Genomic DNA, 16,052 nt, shown 5'->3' with positions numbered 1-16,052 from the left:
ATTTGATATGGTCATGGTCTCCTCTTCTCTGCGCCTTCAAATCATGACAAGTCTAAACCTTCATCGATGCCCTAAATCGTCATCGATCTTCTTCATATTACAAGCCTAGCCTACTTCTCCACAAAGCGATTGAGGTAGCTTGTGTTGAAGGAGTCCAAATGTTGAAAATCAGTAAATTGCTTGCGCAAGGAATTTTACCACAAGTAATTAGCTTGTGTCATTCAACTTGTGTGTGTGTATGAGAGAGAGAGAGAGAGAGAGAGAGAGAGAGAGAGAGGTGTGCTTACATGTTATGAGGGCGGTTAAGCTCTTGTCAAGCTTGGTAGTAGGCCTATGGGGATGAAGACTTGAAACCGCCCACAAAAGCTGTATGTTTGTGTGTGTGAGAGAGAGAGCACGTGTGAAACCGCTCTCTGATGGGTGAAAATCCTCTCTCTCTCTCTCTCTCTCTCTCTCTGTGTGTGTGTGTGTGTGTGTGTGTGTGTGTGTACCTTTTGGCTTTAGCCTTTTCGCCCTTTTAACTCCTTGCTCAAACTCACTTTTCTGGTCTCTCTTTTATTGTACAAGCTCTGTGTTGTACACATACTACTAGGACTAATTACTTATTACCTTATGAGGACCTTTAATTATCTGTGAATTTTGGAGGAATGCAGAGAAGATAATCAATCCATCATATTCACGTGCTGCGCGTGTCTTTCCTGTTTAGGCATTCAATCAATGTGATCCCACCCTCTTATGATGATGATCACCTTAAGCCACTATAGCCTTGTATGTATTGATCAATCAATGTGATCCCACCCTCTAATTATGCTGATGATCAGTTATACCTTATAGCCTTCCTAACTTCATTCTCGACAATTTGCGTCAAAATTGAGTTCCTCAAATTAGTACCATTATAATATTTACACCTGATCAATTGCGCTCACAATCATCATGCATCAATTATAACATTTTGAGCAATTGATATATATCCCTCTCTCTCATGACTCATCATATTATTATATATTGCCCATCCTCACGGTAACTTCTCTTTAGTCTGATCAGCAGCTAGCTGTCCTCCATACCTTCATTATGAGATGCAATTCCATCTAATTAAGTTTCTCCTGTGAATCGCACATTAGAAGCCTTCTTATCCACTTCATTAATAGTGCTTCTCACGCAAAATATATCTATTTCCTTGTGTCAGAAACGCCTTCAATTACTTTATCCTCCTCCTTTCATATACATATATTGTGATTTTCCACAACCAATCCTTCTCAAGTAATTAATACATGATAGCCTGCTGATATAGCCACTTTTTCTTTTTATAGCTCCTGTAAGTATACTTCTTCTTAATCATCAATAGCCTCATTTTGCACTCCTTATTTCTTTGATCAATTAAGGTAAATTGATTGGATTTCTAGCCCTTTCCATTGTATCAGCAGGTGCCAGACACACTCACTTTACTCAAGGTTCATCCCAAAGAAATCAGCAGCACTACTTGCTGGGCAATATTTCCATAATTTTGACAAGCCAACCAAGGCTACTAGAAACTTTGGCACCAATTAATTTAGATGGAGAGCTGGTCCACCTGTACATCCCAGTGTCCAAACGAGAGCTTTCTTGATCAAGGGCTGCCACCAGGGTTTCGGTTTCATCCCACCGATGAAGAGCTGGTTACGCATTACTTGGCCAAGAAAATTGAGAACCCTAATTTTGCATGCCGTGCTGTCGTCGAGGCTGATCTCAACAAGTCCGAGCCATGGGAGCTCCCTGGTACTAATCTCATTGCCTTTGTTATCATATATGTTTGGAATAATTTTTTTGAGCTTGCCGAATCATTCAATAGGCTAATCATGATGCGCTCTACTGAATTAGATCAAGGCAAGGATACTGTGGGTGCTCTATTGTGGAGTAGAGTATTGGGTCAAATTAATTCAGGGTCTTCTTTTTTGTTTCCCCCCACATTCACAAGAAGATGTAGAAACCTTCTCATGTAGGAAAACGGAGTCTTTTTCATACGATGCATAACGTCATGGGCTTCTGCTCGAGAGGCACCGCATACCTAGCTAGGTACGACTAGGAGCAAGGGACCACCGGCCCCCCCACCGGGCCGGCGGTCCCCTGCCCCCAATCATACCTAGCTAGGTATGCAGTGCCTCCCTCACAGAAGCTCATGATGTTGAGGTAAGTCACAATGTGGGAAATACTGTGAGAATTTGTCCAAAGCTTCTTGTGATTAATCAGTGGCATAATATATAATTCTAAGAGAAAGGCTTCTTTGCATAAATCATGTCTTGGTTCATTTGATCAGGATGAAACTTGCGTGCTGATTTTAGCTCAAGTAGTAGTCGAGTCCTTATGTTATTATACTCTAGTACAGAATTGAATTTTGCATATTTGAATCTCTTTTTCCTACTTTTCAAGCCTTCCTTATGGTGTTGTATGGCAATATTTCTTGTAATCGCAAAAGTACCACTCACATTAATGTTATTATTGTATGTTGTGTTTGTTAGTGATCTGCAGTGTAATATATATTTTAATCTCCTTTTAAGGAAAATCTGTTTGTGTTCTCTTTGGTGAAGCACTGACTGCATTAATTAGTTACTGCCAAGACAAAAGCAAATAATTTTTTGAGCTTGTCCAGAAAGGCAAGGCTAATTGCAGTGGAATATGTGTTGCATTATCATTATGTCTTCACCTTAATCACAGCTCCTATATTGATCCAATCCTTCCAAAATAGATAGATAATATTGGAGCAAAATTCTGTTCTACTCTTACACATTTACCCTGCTAGCCTTTTTTATTCTGCATGCAATGTGTTAGAGTATATATGCAGGGAGGAGATTGAGGAGAGAGTTGATCAGCTGGGCAACTAGCTCAGAGCAAGCACGCACGCACGCACACACACGCAAACGTCTAATGCTTAGGATACCACGTTTTCGGCAAGCTTTTGTGGGCTTACAAAATCTACTTCTATTTGAATTTTGCAAGCTACTGCAATCCTTAACTGATCAAGCTGCCATCACTTTCATGAATTGGCTGCTTTCCCTAGTAGAAAAGAAAGGTGTGAGGTTGACATGAAGAGCAACCCCTTCGGAATGCATGACAATGAAAGGCCCATTTTAGTGTTGAGTAGGAATGCATCTTAGCTCATTCTAAGCATGTGAACTCTCATGGGAGGTGATGTAGCCTAGCAAGGGTGGTGATAATGTTGTGACCTACTGCACCACTCATACTTTGAATATACAGGTGGACATGTTGATATGCCATACCGTTAAATTTCGAGCGCTAGTGCCTATGTGGCAGTATAAGCAAGCGCCCTTGTTGATATAAAAGATCTTGGATCTTTGAAGGGTGTTTCCTAGTGCCACATCAGCAGAAGCGCTCTAAAGACATCATCGCCCGTTCAATATATATGGAAGAAAAAATCACGAGTGATGATTTGTTGTGTGTCTTATTATTTATAGGTGCTCTCAATCGGAACAACCTTTACATCTGTAATTTTTCTAAGTTATTTTGGGAATAAGGTAGGTCATCCCTTTGCAAATTGCAGATAGAAGGAGAGTGCAGATTGAGGCACTTATAAGGTAATTATGAGTGGTAACTCCTTTTTTCATTTTGCCTTGCCTCATGATGACACCACATGACGGATTGATTAGGTGGGGATGGACGGGATCGAACGCGACATGTCTTGCTGGCTTAAACCCATTTCACACTAGGACTCTAAACATTGTGCCTTTTACTAATTTGGGTTCTTATTTCTAACTTGTCTGTAACAGTGGGAATTATTAAAATTCACACTGGTGGTAATTACGATGAGCTGTATTTGCTCTCTCTCTCTCTCTCTCTCTCTCGATTTTGATTGAAATAACTAGTGACGATGATGATATTTATGGAGAGCAGGGAAGGCGGTCATGGGAGAGAAGGAGTGGTACTTTTACAGCGCAAGGGACCGCAAGTATCCCACGGGAATGAGGACCAACAGGGCGACGCAGGCGGGCTATTGGAAGGCCACGGGCAAGGACCGCGAGGTAGTGAGTTCAAATACGGCTGGGGGCCGCAGCAGGATCGTGGGCATGAAAAAGACGCTGGTCTTCTACCGTGGGCGAGCCCCCAAGGGCGTCAAATCCAACTGGGTCATGCACGAGTACCGCCATGAGCCCCACCTGCTCAGTCTCTGCAGGTCCTCTACTTCGGCCTCTTCCACCACCCCAGCTTCTTCTAATTCCACTTCCAAGGTAAAACTCAGATTCTTGCACGCATCTACATGCATTTGCATACATACATGCATCTGCCTTCATACATGAATATGCATATGCACACATATACACATGCATACGTGTGCATTGCGAGAAGAGGCCCCATAAAGATCCTCAAAACTCGAGGCGCTAGGAGCCCCGTAAGGGCACTTCATGGGTTTCAAACGGCTAATTAATTGGGCTTTTCCTTAAATCGTACACGCATCTATACTATTAGAGAGTCACGACTCACTATGCACTTTTTGACCTCTTGTAGCCCACCTAGAGGGTGATTTGTTCATGTGGGGGGTGGTTTAGGCACCCCCTACCTAAATTGTAGCAGTCACCCCCTACCTAAAACAAGGGCCTTTGGATTACGGAATAGACGAATGAGATTGTGCCATGCACACACAAATGTAGTGAAGGTCTTCTCCTTGTGAGATACACTCACAAAACGCTACACATGTTTATGTGCATGGTGCATAAGCGCTTATACATTTTCTCCTTGTTGCAATAGGTATTAGGTAGTGAGGTAAGATCGAACGATTCAATCAAAGGGAGTTGGCGTAGCGGTAAGGCGAGGGGTTTTACGCGTGTACGCTATGGTTCAACCCCCGTGACATGTGGGAGCAATCTCATTAGACTAACTAATTGTGGAAAAAAAAATGATCGAATGATCCACAAGAGTATTTTCTCTTAATGATCCACAAAAGTACTTTTTCTTGATAACTAAAAATACAAATTCCAGTAAATACAACACATCAAGTGCAAGATCCAATAGCCGACCAAAGTTTCATGGAATAGACTTGCAAGCAAGCTAGTTAAGGGGTAGGAAATGTGTGACATGTGGGAGCAATCTCATTAATATGACCTTTGGAGGCCGGTGGGAGCCATGCTGGGATCACATATTACATGGGGGAACGGTCCTTGCGTCATCATTCTTAGATTTCAAATGTTGGGGAAGGGGGTGCTTGCATGCACAAGCTACCAAGTGATTCCGCGTGATGGTCATGCGGTAAGCGTCCATAGCTTGTCATGGCATGGCATTCTACGTGCTGACATGGTTTTTGGATGACGAGTAGCCTATTGTTTTTAGAGAGAGGCTACATCTTCCTGCAAATGCCCCCCGACTCCCAACTTATACTCACTCACTGTTCTTACCTTCTTCAAGAATCAATTGGGCTTCTAAGAATGTTTTTTCAAAATTTTTAATGTAGTGGAGAACTTTATTACAATGGAATATGCCTCACCCTAGGATTAGGGGTACATAAGGGGCATTTGATGCACACAGATGATGCCACCCCCCCCCCCCCCCCCCCCCCCCCCCCCCGAGCATTTGTCAAATGACATACCTAGGATATGGGATGGGCCGGCCTAGATAGAAGAGACTGACTCTATTGATAGTATAGCTTCCATGCATAGCTCTCTCTCTCTCTCTCTCTCTCTCTCTCTCTCTCTCTCTCTCTCTCTCATGCCATTTCCCTCGTGAATAACAGGTCTTGAGTTCAACTCCTCGTCGGCTAGATCTTTAAGGTCTCATGGGATAGTTTCCTACGACGTTAAAAATCTATTCTTCTCTGGTGTGTGTGTGTGCTAATAAAAAGAGGAAAATGGTATAACCTTTCTATCACCCAAGTGTGGTAGATTGGTTATGCCATTTCCCTCTTTAATAACAGGTCTTGAGTTCAACTCCTCGTCGGCTAGAACTTTAAGGTCTCTTGGGATAGTTTCCTACGACGTTAAAACTCTCTTCTTCTTCTTCTTCTTCTTCTTCTTCTTCTTCTTCTCTCTCTCTCTCTCTCTCTCACACACAAACACACACACACACACACACACACACACACACACACACACACACACACATGCACACACACACATAGTGAGATACAAGCACCCACATACACATGTGCGTGTACCTAATTTTAGTGCTTCAACTACCTCCCTACTTCCTCAGTTTGGATAAGTAGAGATAAGCTGCCAGACAGAAGAGAAACAAGAGAATCTAGATTCGCCTATAGGTCCCACTGATGTGATGAGACTCTAGAGACCACTAAAACCCCCCATGCTCGATAGTACGACATAGAACATTCAGGACCAGAAGCTTGACCTCATTAGCCATATTTTAAATGTTTCTGGTTCAACGACTAGTACTAGTCGAGTCAAAAAGAAGAAGGAAAAGAAAATAAAGTGCGATCTATTTGGTGTAGCAAGCCATTGACTGGATGGGTTACTGGTTTGTGGCTTGAGATAGGGTTTGAAAGTTGGTAGGTTTTCTCATCGACATTATGCTCCCTCCTAGTTGCTTGGTGGGCGAGGGGATTGTAGTTGCAAAGCTATCTCTTTGGTGGCAACCCCAAGTTTGTCGCGCTTCAATTTCAGGGTGGCGCCCTTTATCAACTGATGCATATGGCTTGGAGGTGGTAGATGCCATGGCTGGGTAAGAGCATGGCTCCTTATGCAACTTTTTGGTGTGAATTTGGGGGATAGAAAAGGAAGTTAATAGCTGAAACTCACTAGTATTTGAAACCAAAACCTTCTTAACTCTTTTGCTACATTCAATGTACAACATTTACAAGCATGCATGATGATTTGCTTGTTATACGTCTCAAAATGTGCCAATCTTTTAGTATTACGTTAAGCACACTTTTACATTTAACTTGCTCCTCTTTATTATTATTTTCTACGAATAAGTTTCTCATGGTGTTTGTGCACTTGTGTTGTTTAGGACGAATGGGTGGTTTGTCGAATTTTTCATAAGAGCCAAGGGGGAAAGAAGATGGCATTATCAGAATTAAGCCATGGTGGAGCACCCTATACAACATCACTTCCACCACTTCTTGACTCTCCAACACAGGCGGCAAGCGGTAGCGGTGGGGCTCGCTTCGATCAAGAGGCCTTGATGCTCAATGCATTTCTACAGTACAGCAACAATCCCATCAAATCGGAGCCTATATATGGGAATGGAGGAAGTGATCCCACCTTTGATGACACAGTTGGCTTAACGTCCATGACCACCCAAAATGCCATCCCTAATCCAATGCGCTTTTCGACAAGTCGTAGCCACATTGATCCTCATCTCACAACCCGTGGAAGTCCCAATCAAGGGGAGCCCTCTCTCAACACAATCATCTCCAATGCCTTCAACACTCAATCCAACATAAGCTCCTTAACCCACTCTAATGAGTACAACTATCCCCCACAACTCTCAAGCATGCAATACATTAGTTCCACCCCTTTCACGGACTCTTTGCTTAATAGTACCTCAACATCCATTGCACCGACCCTCTCTCGACTTCCTTCCGACCTCGATACATATTGGCTCTATTCAGACCGCCTCCATTAGTCAATCATGAGCTAGTATTCTTATTCACATTGGACATGAGAATTTAGTATTTAACTTATCCATTTTTAGGATCACAGCTTGGTTTTGTGGTCATTACTTTATACCTTTGTCACTTGTTGGCTAATATAAGAGTCCCTACTTTTGACAAATCAAAACATAATATAGTATCTTGACCATACAATGTCATCATCAGCCTTAATTCTTTCTTGAAGAGCGCATCCTTGTGACAACCAATGCTAGTCAATTTAAGCTCCCCCCATCTTCACAAGTGTCTTGCACATACATACAAGATGTAGCTATGTAGGGGTGTATTTTTAACATAAAGAGCATCTAGGCACTCCGCCACATCCGAAATCAACATCCTAGCTTTGCATGACAAAGTTGGCCACCGCTGAACGCTTTTCCTATCGATTGGTGCGTGTATATATCCTGATTTTTGTAATTGTCCAAAGTGCTAGTTGTACATGTGCAAAAGATTTGATCACTACTTGTATCTGGACTATATTGATATGATGCTTGATTAGTCAAATGGATTGCTGGAAATCTGGTTGCAACTTTTATGTGAAACGAGTGTACCTAATTATTCCCTGAAGACAAACAAAGAAAAAGTCACTTTCTTGATTAGTATATGACTCTAGTCCAGGGCTACAACGTCGACTTGGCTTTGAAGTTTAGACTTAGAGAGTTAGATGTGCGAGTGGAAAGACTTTCCAGCAGGGACACCATAAACTACCATAAATTTTTTCCTTCTTTTCTACCATAAACTATAAACTCACCTTACACCATTATATGAAGGTGCAGTATCACTTTGTCATAGAAGGAAGGAAGGTGTACCACTTTGTCAAGGGCCCTAAGCAAGTATAAAGAGCCATCAATTTTTCTCAAAAAGTAATGATAATTAGAGTTTTCTTTGACAGTTTATCGAGAGTTCCTTTGAAGTTTGATATCATTCTCAAAGATTGATTAGAAACAAGTAGGCAACTTCCATAGACCCCCCCCCCCCCCCCCCCCCCCCCCCCCCCCCCCTCTCTCTCTCTCTCACACACACACACACACACACACACACACACACACACACACACACACACACAACCAACCAACAACAACAACAACAACAACAACAAGTCATTTTCAAGACTCAGCAAGTAGATCTACAAGGTCTATTGCTCTCATGACATCAAAAATTATCTGTGTCTTCTTCTTTTCTCTCTTTCCATGTGTATACAGGCTTCCATGAAGTTCATCATCTGTGAGCCCCGCATGCAAAGTGTAATTTCTTATATGTACTAGGGTAGGGGGCAGGGTCCAATACAAGGCCACCGACATTAAGTGGGATCTAACTTATCATGTAAACCTCAGGGATTCATGATGGGGATATCCTTTGCCATAGCCAAAGCTTGACAGGAGCTTATTTTTGACATCATTTGAAATAAAAATAGAAATCATTAGAGTTTGTTTGTCAGTTTATTGAGAGTTCCTTTGAAGTTTGATATCATTCAAAAAGATTGACTAGAAACAAGTGGGCAATTTGCTTCTCTCTCTCTCTCTCTCTCTCTCTCTCTCTCTCTCTCTCTCTCTCCATCCACAACAACAGCAACAACAAATAACAACTAGTCTTTGAGTTCAAGACTCATCGAATTGATCTACAAGGTCTATTGCTCCCACTACGTAAAAAATTCTCTACGTCTTCTTTTTCTTCTTCTTCTCTCTATTTCCATGTGTATAGAGGCTTTCATGAAGTTCATCATCCATGAGCCTTGCATACAAAGTGCAATTTCTATGTACTAGCATAGGGGCGGGGTCCAAGACAAAGGCCACCAACATTAAGTGGTATCTAATTTATCATGCAAATTTTAGGGATTCATGATGGGAATAGCCTTTGCTATGGCCAAAGCCTTGCCATGAGTTTTTTTTTGACATCATTTTTATTCAAAATCATGAATTGTAGGGAGAGGTTGAGTAATTTTAATTTGGATTTTGTTGGGAGAAGAGGGGGAGATCGACCGCTTATAATATTCAACACAAGCTTTCAAGCCATCACCATCAAACTGTCCACCTCTTCTTCCAATTTCCAAGCACACACACTCACCTAGACTATGACACACACACACACACAGTAAACATAGAATTGACATAGACAAGCTTGTAAGGGGATGTAAGAGATGTAGACTAGATTAGAGAGTACACAGCAAATTAACCATAGCTTAAGAGAGTAGAGAAGAGAATCTGCAAGAGAAAGGCCTAAATCTAGCTCCAAACTCCACTGCACCTCTCTTGTGGAGTTGGTATTTAATATATTATTTTTGAGTTTAAGGTGCCAAAAATTGAGGCCCCTCTTTTACAACCACTTTACTTTTGTAAAAAAGTGAAGCTCATTAGTTCTTGCATGACCCATAAGGGGAGTTCCCACTACAACTATTTACAGAGCCGTAGTGGCTTATTGAAATGATGTTCTAAGATACTGTGCAAATATAAAGTGGCCAAGAGTAGTTGTCGTCGCTTCTTCATCAACTCCCCGCATTCCACTCTACAAAATCATCATCAACTCAATTAGTAAAATAAATAGACAGCACATAATTAACCATTACGCTCAGCTATCCCAATTGCAGCTAACCACTACAACAGGAGGGTGCCCAGTCTCGTAACATCCCTCCCACAATGGATAGCAACTGTCCTCAGTTGCTCAATAGAGAAATTAACTGGACCGTGAGTGATGGAAAGTGTGGAGAAGATCGGAAAAGTTGCAAAAAAACTTTTCAGGCATCCATTTGGCATCCTCTCTAGGGTGGCCCTTGAAAGTCAAAAGGTAACGGTTATAAACCATTCCAGTGCGTGTAGTGGTGGTTTCATGGTCAACTATTTTGTCAGGGATGAGTTGCTCTTCTTGGTCTACAAGTGAAGGTGGGTCTTCATAAATGTGGTGTGTAGGTAGGGGTCCTCGGAATGGGCGTAAAAAACTAATGTGAAAGGCATTGTGAATGTGCCAATGTGCAGGTAGGTCTAAACGAAAAGAAACATCGTTAATGACAACTGAAATTTTGAAAGGTCCGTAAAAACGAGGAGCAAGCTTAACAAAGACATTAGTATCAACACTTTTGATCTTTCGTTTTTCAATGCGAAGTAAAACATGATCACCTTCTGTGAATTGGTGTGCCTTGCGGTGCTTGTTAGCATGCTTGGTGTAAAGTTCTTGTGAGCGTTTAATGGCAGAATGCACACTTGCATAAATATCATGAAAGTCAGTAGTGAAATCATCAGCGGCAGGCACAACATTAGAAAGACGTGACGCATGAGTGGGAAGTGAGTGACCATATACAATTTCAAAGGGAGATTTACCCGCGGCAGTGTGAGTGGTGTTGTTGTATGCAAATTGCAAAATATGTAGGTAGTCATCCCATTTCTTAGGTTGAGAGGAAACATAAGCCTTCAACAAGTCAATAATAGTGCGGTTGGTGACTTCGGTTTGACCATTAGATTCATGATGAAATGCAGAAGTGAAGTCAAGTGTAGTGCCAAGATTTTCAAATACAGTAGTCCAAAAAGCACTACAAAATTTTGAGTCTTGATCAGAAATAATCACTTTAGGCAAACCATGATGTGGAAAAACAGTCTGCAAAGACAAAAGTGTAGCTTGATGTGTTGTGAGTGTTTTCTTACATGGAACAAAGTACGCTTTTTTAGAGAAACGATCAATAATAGTCCATATCATGTCATGTTTGTGTGTTGTGAGTGGGAAACCAGTAACAAAATCCATGGAAATATGTTCCCAAGGTCTTTCAGGAATGGGGAGAGGGTGTAAAAGTCCCAATTTCTTACCTGTAGCTGCTTTGATTTTTTGACAAATCAAACAATTGACACATACTGTTTAACATCCATTCTCATAGCAGGACAATAGAAATCACGACATAAATTTTGAAAAGTGGCAGCAAATCCTCTATGTCCAACATAAGGTGGTTTGTGGAATTCTTCAATGAATGTGTGTACAGAATTATCAAGCATATGCAACCATGTCGTTTTGAAGTCATCATCATGTGCATAAGTGTCATGCATAGTGTCAAAGGAAGTTCCCGTAATGGTTGATAAATGATTAAGTGAGGGTCTTCTACTCAAAGCATCAGCTACAACGTCTTCTTTACCAGGTTGGTATTGAATGTTGGGCTAGAAACTTTGAATAAAAGCGGCCCACTTAATATGTCTATCATCTATTAAGGGCTGAGAAAGTAAATATTTGATACTTTGTTGATCAGTTTTGATGATCAAGTCAGTACCCATTACATACCATAGCTGCACAACAAAGATGTTTAGTTCCATCGCTCATAGAAGACCCAAACATGAAATGGAAGAGCTTCTACTACGTAATACAAAGTAAGATGATAAAGATTTTTGGGTTCCAAAACGACTTTCAATAAGGGTGCATGGGTGTTTATGTAGCCATCTATATTGGGACCACATTGAGTGCATTGTCGGGTGGTTGACCACCATTGAAAGACAAAAATTGTCCATTTCAAGAAAAACAAAGCAAGTATGGTGGCCATATGCAACATGTATATATCCTTGCCGACATTCATGTGCATCCCCTTCCCAACGCATGTAAGGTTCTTGCTCAAGATCGTGAGTATCTTTCTTAGGCTTTCAAAGATACACTTTATTTATCTTCCATGTTTTTACTAATGTTTGTTGTTGTATACATCTTTTCTTTTACCCTATTGGAAGGGAAACTACTTCAATGCCTTTTCTATATGTTCATACGGTAGTATATGCCCACATTGGAGAGAAGAGGTAGCTAACCTATCCCTTCATCACCTCACTGAATGGCACATTTTCTTCTACTCCCACAAGCATCTGGTACCCACAAGACTAGGGGGATTGGTAACGTATGCTTGAGTCCATTGAGACCGCTTTTCTTTGAAAAGCCTTCACAATCCCCAATGTATGATGATCGATCTTACAGAGGGGAATTGTCTATCTCTTGGTATTACTCCTCATGCTCACCTAGTTTATATTGCTATATTTGGAAGCTTATTTTAATTTCTTCTATTATTTTGTGCTTTTCTTGTAGTATGAATTCTCAAATGTCATAAAGATCTATTGTGAGTGTTTATACTAATCAAGAAACCAAAATAGTTACAATGAAAGCCATGCTCTAGCATCAACCAACAACCAAGTCACAAAGAGCTAGATACATCAGCTGATAAAGGGTGCCACCCTATACTCATATGCCCTTCCCAGATAAGGTAAACATAGACATTGTTGCCACCAAGGAGAGAGCATTGCCACAACAGACTCCTTGACCACCAAGCCAGTGTAAAACATAATTCCGAACACAAAAACGTCTTTGGGTACATGAAGATAAGTGATATCACTTCAAGTATGTTTCTTTTTCATGTATTTTGCAACTTGAGCTATGTACAAGATGTTTCCAATCAACATGGGTAGGCAGGTTTTGAATGGACAACTCCCACTCTTTCTCTATGCCTAGAATCAAGTAATTGAAGGTGCTAATTGGTTTGCAAGTCTCACTTTAACTTAACAAGGCTTTTAGGGTCATTTGCCTTAGTATGTGCTTGCCTTATTCATGGAACCTATCCTCAATTTGAGAAAGCTCTTCTTAGATACCAAGCTCCATCATTTTGAATAGGACGGTGAGGTTTTTAGATCTCTTTCATCCATTTAAGCAGCCTTAACTTTGTCTATGTATAACTCTATGTACAATGTTCATTATATTAGTGGCTAATGAGCATCTTGCTTATCATATAGGTACTAATGAGCAGGATACAAGTAAAGGAAATAAGAATTTTGTAGCTTCGCGGACGTGATCTTCTTGAGTTCCAAATGGGCCTTGAAGCACCAAGTTGCATAACACGAAATGAATTCAATCTTTAGTTTGGACACTGCTTGATGGAAGATTGTTTAACTACCAATCCCTTTTGATAATACTTCATCGAGTGACAATTTTGTTCTCTTAAGGTTTACCTAATTTTAAGCCTAATCAATCCCTATTATACAAGGAGCAAGTGGTATGAACAATTGCAAAATAACCTTCTCCCTATTTCTTTGCTTTGCTTTGATGATTTTCAAACGAAATGCTTTAAATTGATTTTGTTAAAGTTAATGGGATTTGTTGCTTATTTGAAAAATGAAATATGAGAAATAAGAGTTTACTCAATGAGGAATCTGTGATGCTTTAGTGGATAGTTTTATGTGTACCCTTTGATAGCATAGATATTTGAGGAACAATGCAAAGGAGGACTATGCATCGTTTTGGATTTACCTAAGGGTTTCAACCACTTTAAATATTCAATGCTTAGACATAAACTGTGAGGAAAATATGAGACTAGAGGATATTGACTAGTGAAGCTTGACGTTGTTTCCACCACATGCTTGCTTGGAACCGGCCCTCCCTTTATTTCTGTCACTCGCCAAGAGGGATGTTAGGGGATGCACCCCCAAAGGCTAGAATTAGATGCATTTTTGGATACAATTTGGTATGTAATCCTAGCAAAAATCACTACAAGGGGTTGTTCACACTTGTGACACCCATATCAACACATATGAACTTGGTTTTTTCTCTTTAGGCCATCGATATCAATGTCACAACCATAACATCGATATAGGCATTGATATGTATGTCGCTATGCTTATATATAAACACATATATTGATTCCTATATCAATTCCTTTATCAGTTGTGATGTCGACACCATAAATATCAACATGTATATCGACGCTTGCAGGTGCAAAAAGTTTAGGGTGGTAGGACCAAAGGGCCCTACCATCCAATTAACCATTACAAATAGTTCTGAAATTTCAAAACATTATAAAAATTGATCAACACCAAGATACCTTCAAAAATTGAGATGACACAAAATTTAAAGAGAATTTGTTTTCATTGATATAAATGCATATACAAGGGGTTACCAATGTCAACGTAAAAACATTCGCACATAGTGTCAATTGTTGCATTTAAAAAAATAGAGAATTGTCTCAAAGTGAGATGAACTATAATAATAAGTCGAATATAAAAAGGGAAAATGGTATCATTCCCAATAGATACATAAAGCTATGAATGTGATAAAACTAAAAGACATGGTAGCGCGTGAGTGAACTACTTTGGTGAAGAGGTTTTCTCACACTGCAAAAACGTTTGAATCAGATTCTACATATTAAAACGAGATAATAAAACAAAGTTAGATAACAAAATTATATACAAACACATAGTTTAAAAATGAATTAGAGTTCAAAGTTTATATGTTTTACCTCGCTAGGTTAAGATTTCAAAATCTCCATGAGCTCATTAAGACTGTGGCTTGCACCATAACTTCGCTTTTGATGGGTTAGGCTCTCGATTGTTCATCACTCAATGTTTGAAAGCAATAGAGAAATTAAATTAAGAAATCACCAATTGCTGAAATCCTTACCATAATTACAATGCAACTATACTTACAAAATTACCCTCAAAGCTCATGCATCTGTTGGTGCAATTAACTCCTCGATTCCACTCCCGCCTTTGCTACCATTGTCTCGATCTACTACAGGTCACATGATATTGTCAAAATCGATGATGCAGAAGCGTAGAGACCAAGGAGAGAGAGAGAGAGAGAGAGAGAGAGAGAGAGAGAGAGAGAGAGAGAGAGCACCACATTACTGATGGTATTGGGAGTGGAGTAGAATGAAATTAGAATTTTTAGTTGGAGTTAACGAAAGGAGATTGAGCCATTTGCTTATATTTGAATTTAAAATCTCTTTTGATAGCCCGCCTTATTCCCTCCCTCTATGCCAAGTTGTTTCTCTTATAACATTTGAAACTAAACAATATGGTCCCCCCTCTCTTGACACAAATGCGTGAGGATGATGACATTGATGAGCGAGAGGCAAAGAAAATCTGTAGGGCGGTTGCTTAGTGCTGGCGTAAACAAACAAATGGGCTTTTTGAGCCTCTTCAAATGAGGATTCTACAACAACTCCTCCTTCAATATCCAACGTTCTCAGTTTTTCAACACACAACAGAGACAGTTGAGAGAGTCATTTTCTCTAACATTCATCATACATTATCTGAGGTGAAGACAACCCATTCAAATAATGAGTTGGTTTTGAAACGGGCTACTATCATGGCATGCCTAAATGGAGTGGGTGGTGGTGATGATCAAATGAGCACTAGAGATGTTTCCAAGACTTTAGGACTGCACCGAAGAAATGTCATTGCTGCAAATTTTTGACTTCATCATGATGCGGAGGAAGGATCACTTCCCTTAGGCGCTTGTCACCGTCAAGTGCATAGAGAAAGAATCATAACGATCCAAGTTAGGGAAACTGTGTTTCAGTTTTGGATGGTGGAAACCCACATCTCCCCAAACAAGAAAGATGTTTTTCAAAAGAGAATAGTCAAGAGTGCACATGTACTGCATCTAGTGTATCTACTCGATTTGCCTCAGGTATGTCACCCCAAACATGTGAGAGTGTGTCATAATGCTTTACTCTGTGCTTGTAAGC

At 40.4% G+C, this 16,052-nt stretch overlaps 1 protein-coding gene across 2 annotated transcripts; it reads left to right on the top strand.

Annotated features, from left to right (window-relative positions):
* Window positions 1-555: 555 nt before the first annotated feature.
* Window positions 556-8,048, top strand: LOC147464063 (NAC domain-containing protein 100-like). 2 transcript variants are annotated; one of them, XM_086530205.1, is made up of 4 exons: window positions 556-1,315; window positions 1,425-1,755; window positions 3,886-4,220; window positions 6,946-8,048. In XM_086530205.1, the coding sequence occupies exons 2-4, from the start codon at window positions 1,554-1,556 to the stop codon at window positions 7,561-7,563; spliced, it is 1,155 nt and encodes a 384-aa protein (XP_086386331.1). In that variant the 5' UTR covers window positions 556-1,315; window positions 1,425-1,553; the 3' UTR covers window positions 7,564-8,048. The 2 variants fall into 2 exon arrangements, with proteins under 2 accessions (XP_086386331.1, XP_086386328.1); XM_086530202.1 differs by having other exon boundaries at window positions 556-1,755.
* The last annotated feature ends 8,004 nt before the right edge of the window (window positions 8,049-16,052 follow it).

Source organism: Adiantum capillus-veneris, chromosome 2 (assembly GCF_014529385.1).
Source record: "Adiantum capillus-veneris isolate H3 chromosome 2, ASM1452938v2, whole genome shotgun sequence".
Taxonomy (NCBI): domain Eukaryota; kingdom Viridiplantae; phylum Streptophyta; class Polypodiopsida; order Polypodiales; family Pteridaceae; genus Adiantum; species Adiantum capillus-veneris.
The sequence above is the reverse complement of the archived record's forward strand: the minus strand, read 5'-3'. Positions and strand labels throughout refer to the sequence as shown.

Coding starts and splice junctions, on each gene's coding strand:
- LOC147464063 (XM_086530205.1), top strand. CDS start 1,554: ATGGAGAGCTGGTCCACCTGTACATCCCAGTGTCCAAACGAGAGCTTT. Junction 1,756..3,885: donor CGAGCCATGGGAGCTCCCTG/GTACTAATCTCA, acceptor TATGGAGAGCAG/GGAAGGCGGTCATGGGAGAG. Junction 4,221..6,945: donor CTTCTAATTCCACTTCCAAG/GTAAAACTCAGA, acceptor TGTGTTGTTTAG/GACGAATGGGTGGTTTGTCG.